Genomic DNA, 5456 nt, shown 5'->3' on the forward strand with positions numbered 1-5456 from the left:
CTCAACCGTCCCCGCGCGTGCCGCTGCCATGGCTGAGGAAGGAGCCGCCAAGCTGCGCCTCAAGCCCAGGAAGGCGCCGACAGCCTGCGGCCGGGAGCGCCAGTGAGTGCGGGCAGGGCGGGGAAGGGCTCCGCGAAAAGGGGCCTGGCGCGGGGAGGCGTTTCCCCCCTTCACGAAGGGCGGGAGCGGCAGCACCGCCTCACGCGGCCGCGGGCAGCGCCTCGGGCGCCGTTGCGTCTCCAGCACGTTGTGTGGTTGTGTTTAAAGTCCCTTCATAAAGCACAAGAGGTCTTATTAAAACTTGAAATGCACCGCACTTTACGGTGCGCCGGGCCCTGCGCCTTCTGCCTTTGCCACCGCGGGATGAGACTGGTGAGGAAAGCTGATGTGTGAAAATGAAGCTGGCTTTCTTCAGAGCAGAAAGAGTTCTCTTTTCCAGCCTTGGGGTAAGGGAGGATGGAGGAAAGGAGATCCTGCGGTCAGAGGTGGCCCTTCCAAAACCTCCTCAGGTGTTCCTGAGAATCGTCCTCATCGTTCAGCATCGCCTCAGGGCTGCCAGCCCAGAAAACGCTTCAGCCAGAAGTGAGAACAGCAGAGCACAATTCTCATTGACAATCCTTCCTCTTCCAATTGGCTCGATACAACCCTGCACGCATAAAACCCTTATTATGCTTACTTTATGGTTAATCCTTTCTAATGCCTTCCTAGGAAGGATTAGATAGAGTTGTTTAGAAAGCTAATCAGTAATTTCAGATTGCCACGTGGGAGCAGCCGAGCACACACAGGAAGCGTTGCCTTTCTCAATGCACACAATGATTCTGTGCTCAGCAGGTGCCACGTTTGGTCTTTGAGAAGAAAACAGTGGCTACACTTCACTGTACCACTCAGAAATGAAGACAAGAATAAGTGCCTATATCTCATTTGTTACAAGTAGAAGGTAATGGTTTTACTGGATGATTTGGAAAACAAGGTTAGACTGCAAAATGAGCTTACAGACAAAATAATTTTTCTTTGTTCTAGAAGAAGCTTGCTGTAGGCTAGACAAAGGTTCCCTTGATAAACAAGTGGTACAATAAACAGCTGAACTTTTTTTCCTCCACAGGGAGTCTCACCTTTTTTAAACTCTGAGAAGTCTGCATTAGTGTACTTATTCCTACTGACAAATAGCTTTTAAGTGCCTCTCTGTGGTTTTATATGCCAAAATTGTCAAATATAATACTACCTTCAGCACATAGTGCTACTTTATCAACAGAAAATAGGTAAGAAGGGAATTCTGTGTAGTGCAAATGGAAGAGGCATGCCAGTTTGCAATCATAAAACCCCTACCTTGTGCTTAGCCAGGAACAGAAGAGGTCAGCATGCTTAGCCATTGTGTTGGGCTGAAATAGGTTAATACACCATCAGCTACCAGACATTTGATTTTAAAACATCTCTTGCTAAAGCAAGGAACAGCTAAGAACACAAATGGTTTAGGAAACCTCAGCACTACGCTAGATGAATTAAGAGGCAGAATAATAGCTATGTAAAGTATTTTTTTCCCCTCCTTCCCCACCCCAACTACTGGAACACCCTTGCTTTTCAGAGCGTCGACTGACAGAAGTTCCTGGTTTGAAAAAAATGATTTAAATGAGTGTGAAAAAACATGGAGCCTGCTACTGAGGAACATCAGTCAAGATTTACAATGCACAAGTTGGCAAACAGTACCCAATTTTCCAGAGTTCTTCAGAAAGGTAAAGGAAGCGCGTTGTATCCTGTTTGTCTTTACTTTGTGCCATGTTTACAGTACTGACAGTCTGAATGAGGGTATCAGAGACAACGCTCTGAAATAACTTTTAAATAGATGATTTGCAGCTCTTTACTCTCTACATACATTGCAGGGAATGTAAGGACAATTCACGTTTTCCTGCAAAGAGGTTCTCTGTGCAGGCATAAGTACCAGCAAGTCCCTAAAGGAAGGGAATTGGAAAAAGTAAGTGGTAGTAGACTAATTACACAGTGTCAGGTTTTACACTACTCTATTACTGGATAGAATCTCAAAATACAAGACACTGCATTTGTAAAGCAGATCTTTTCTCTCCCCCTAAGCAACAGCAGGTATTTTCTGTGGGACATAGAAGAAGAATATCCTGTTTGTGTTCAATCCGTGGGAATTATTTAGAAATGTTAAGACACTTCTAGGAAGTTGCTAATTGGTTTGCAAGTGCTGGAGATAGATGTAAATAAGATGCACATAGCTTCCAATGTAGTTTAGTTTTCTGTCTTTGTAGTATGTCCAGCTTTATTTTTAGTGTAGGATTTGTTCTGAAGACATTGTGCGTATGTCACAGAGCTCTGAGGAAGAGAGTCTACAAAACCAAGAAGTTTTCAAAATTGGAATGAAAGACTTCCACTGGACATCATTCCCATCCTTTCACACAGAACAAAATTTTAAACCAGAAGATTTTAGCTCCCCTCAGCTAATAGAAACACAAACGGATCACTTACATGAAGAATGGGACCAAGCAGATGAACTGAAAAGTTTATCTTCTACATCTGAGCAAAGATGCTGTAAAACTAATAGAGATCCAAAAAACATGGCAGAGGAAGACACGGGAGGTTTTTCCAAGGCAGATGTAGATCTCAAGCCATTTAAAGACACTCAGCATAAAACTTCTACATGCTACCTGGCATCGTCACAAAAAACTGTAAAAGCTCCAAGTGTTCAACAGCATTGCAGAGGGACTGCGCAGAACAGCAAGGAGAACAGAACACAAGAGAAAAAAGAGCTTCAAGCACAAATGCATGAAAGCAGAATTTCACTTGGTGAGACCAGAAGCATGCCTGCAGAAAGCAAACCTCCACTGGTGAGCATGGCTGGAAATGAGAGCTGCAAGGAGAATTCTGGACATCAGAGTGAAGGATCTTCAACTCTTGACAGCTGCCCAATGTGTCTGATTCGTTTCAGTCAAATGTAAGTCTCCTATTTCTTTGTACTGTCTTCCAACTATACAAAAAGCAATACTTCTGGCTACATTCTATGTGATGTTATGAAAATAAAGTAGGCAACATTTTTACTTGGCTCTTTAATGGCAGAATTCAGCCCTCCGTTACTCTCTAACTACCTCTATTAAAAAATCTCGCTTCCAGCAATTTAGCACCTACTCTACAATTTACTGTACAATGTGAGTTATGTTTTCTCTTGAAATTACACCACTTACACAAAAGCATTTAGGCTTTTGCAATTGCTGAAAACTAATATGGCTCTGAACAGGTCCTCAAACACTGCAGGATATGTCTGCCAAATACTTTCCTTCTCTGGAAGGCTGAATGAGACAAAAGAATGGCTTCACCAACAAGATTTTACAGGAATTGAGAGGAGGGGGGAGGAGTGGCATAAATTGAATTATTTGTATCTCACCGAGTTCTTTTTATTTGCAGGCTGTCACAAATGGATATTGATGGCCATCTTGCTAGATGTTTATCTGAAAGCACAGATGATATCATGTGGTAAATCCAGAATAATGAAGAGCAAAGGGACAAAGTTGAGTATGAACCTTTCTCAAAGGAAAAGGAAAGATGTGTCAAGGAAACATGTCCTAGTCTCAAACTTCCTGAAATACTGTAGATCAGGAACTGAGAAATAAGGTCAAGTGCCACCTGCCTGTTGTTTGGGATCATTTTAAATCTTCTCGTATGTAACCAAAATAGCTGAGACAAGCACGTACAACTGCCTTCACAGAATGTGAAAAAGAGCACAACAAACCAGTATCTGAAGTTTTGTCTCAGCAAACCTTTCTTCTGGACTTCAAGAGCCAGCAGTTCAGATGCGAGCCAAGTCCATTGAATAAACAGACTACAGTATTGAAGTACAGGCATAATTCTGTAGGTTTTTTAATTTACAATAAGGTCGCTTTAAAAAGTGCAAGTTGGACATATCTCAGTTTACTGATAAATAATAACAATTAACTTTTTCATTAAAGTCTTTAATAGATGTGCAAGAATATAAATGATCTTAGCTGTTATGGATTAGTATACCATCTTCTGCACAAATAAAACTGGTCAAAGATCCCAACTAATTAATTATACAAAACTACAAGAACATATTTACTGTTTTACAATCATTATATTAGCTAGAATTTTCATTTACTATTTCAAATAAGACAACTATATATCATAACCAGATCCATTTGCAATATATTAGGATTTTTTTTTAAACCACACATTTAATTACATCCTTCATTTTCTTTTATTTATAAAACAAGTACTTCATATAAAAAATTTCCCCCTCATTATGAACAGAACATTATTCACACACTTGCACATGAGCAACCAAACTTGTATCCAGCAAACTATTTGGCAACACAGCAACATTGTAAATGCCTGTACGTTTTTAAATAAGTCAAGTATTCTTTACAATGTTTGTTCAGCAGATACATCTCTGTTCTGCCTTCCCTCCCTCCCAAAAATGTTCTGGCCACCCAGGAACACGGTTAAAAACAAAAAACAACAAATCACATTTATAATCTTTCAAGTTCTATGCCTCAGCACATCAGAGGACAGCTTAATCTGCCCCGTTTCCTTTCATGAGCTGCCTGCAGTCACTAGTGTAGCTATTGATCAGCTGTTTAACCAGGGGAATTGAAACAAAAAGTTTTCAGGGTAAACAAAGCAGTTGACAAGGCGAAGGAAAAAATAATTTTAAAGTGACAGATTTAAAAGGTAAAATATTTCCTTTACTAGGTAAAGTAATTAAAATCCAGGCATTTGAGGCAAGTATTTCTTACTGGTTAAATTATTTAGTGCTGATTAAAACACATCTTGCTCAGTATAAAAAGCTACAGTCCAACGGAGAGAAACCCACAACTTAGATCTGAATGGGATTAATAGAACTAAACCACACATCTGCATAATTGTTGCTAATGAAGGGATACAAAATGTTGACTGTTAATCAATGATTAATTGAAAGTTTTAAATAATGTTTTGGCAGTCTCATCCTAGCACCTCATGATTTGGATGTGAATCCAAAAGATGTCATGTTCAGCACCTAATGCAATGCTGTACCCTGAGAAAACCAGATGTTAATACAAATAAAGTGAGTGTTGCATTTTGTCCTGCAATTTACACCAAATTAGGCGAGATGACATGGCACAGGGTTTCTCAATATTTCCAGTTTTGTATTTACAACCCACACAATACAGTTAACCAAAAACCCAGCAAAAAGAAATAGTGCCTCACGTTGTTACTTGTAGAGGCAGGTGAGTCCTCACAAGCATCTGACATTTCAGATAGCAATGCACACGAATTCCCATACATAGTGACAGAGCTTTCCAAGCTGGTAACTGACCTGGATGGAACGCACACCTGTCCCCAACTTCCCTGTCCCATACCCCACCCCCCAGTTTCTACAAGAAGGGGTTTGACAGTTACTGTTGTGTACCCAAGTTCTTGGGTATGCTTTGTTCTTCTCAATTAAAAAA

At 40.6% G+C, this 5456-nt stretch overlaps 1 protein-coding gene across 4 annotated transcripts; it reads left to right on the top strand.

Moving 5' to 3' along the window:
- On the top strand, window positions 1-5456 carry FAAP20 (FA core complex associated protein 20). Of its 4 annotated transcripts, none has more exons than XR_002121368.2 (4): window positions 1-102; window positions 1583-1730; window positions 2294-2950; window positions 3418-5456. XR_002121368.2 is itself a non-coding variant. In XM_010722826.2 (4 exons), exons 1-4 carry the CDS (start codon window positions 29-31, stop codon window positions 3488-3490), a joined length of 957 nt encoding a protein of 318 aa, XP_010721128.1. In that variant the 5' UTR covers window positions 7-28; the 3' UTR covers window positions 3491-5456. The 4 variants fall into 4 exon arrangements, 3 of the variants coding, with proteins under 3 accessions (XP_010721128.1, XP_010721130.1, XP_010721129.1); XM_010722826.2 differs by having other exon boundaries at window positions 7-102; window positions 2289-2950; XM_010722828.2 differs by having other exon boundaries at window positions 7-102; window positions 2328-2950.

The sequence above is a fragment of the Meleagris gallopavo genome, chromosome 23 (assembly GCF_000146605.3).
Source record: "Meleagris gallopavo isolate NT-WF06-2002-E0010 breed Aviagen turkey brand Nicholas breeding stock chromosome 23, Turkey_5.1, whole genome shotgun sequence".
Classification (NCBI taxonomy): Eukaryota; Metazoa; Chordata; class Aves; order Galliformes; family Phasianidae; genus Meleagris; species Meleagris gallopavo.

Coding starts and splice junctions, on each gene's coding strand:
- FAAP20 (XM_010722826.2), top strand. CDS start 29: ATGGCTGAGGAAGGAGCCGCCAAGCTGCGCCTCAAGCCCAGGAAGGCG. Junction 103..1,582: donor GCCTGCGGCCGGGAGCGCCA/GTGAGTGCGGGC, acceptor CTTGCTTTTCAG/AGCGTCGACTGACAGAAGTT. Junction 1,731..2,288: donor TTCCAGAGTTCTTCAGAAAG/GTAAAGGAAGCG, acceptor CTTTATTTTTAG/TGTAGGATTTGTTCTGAAGA.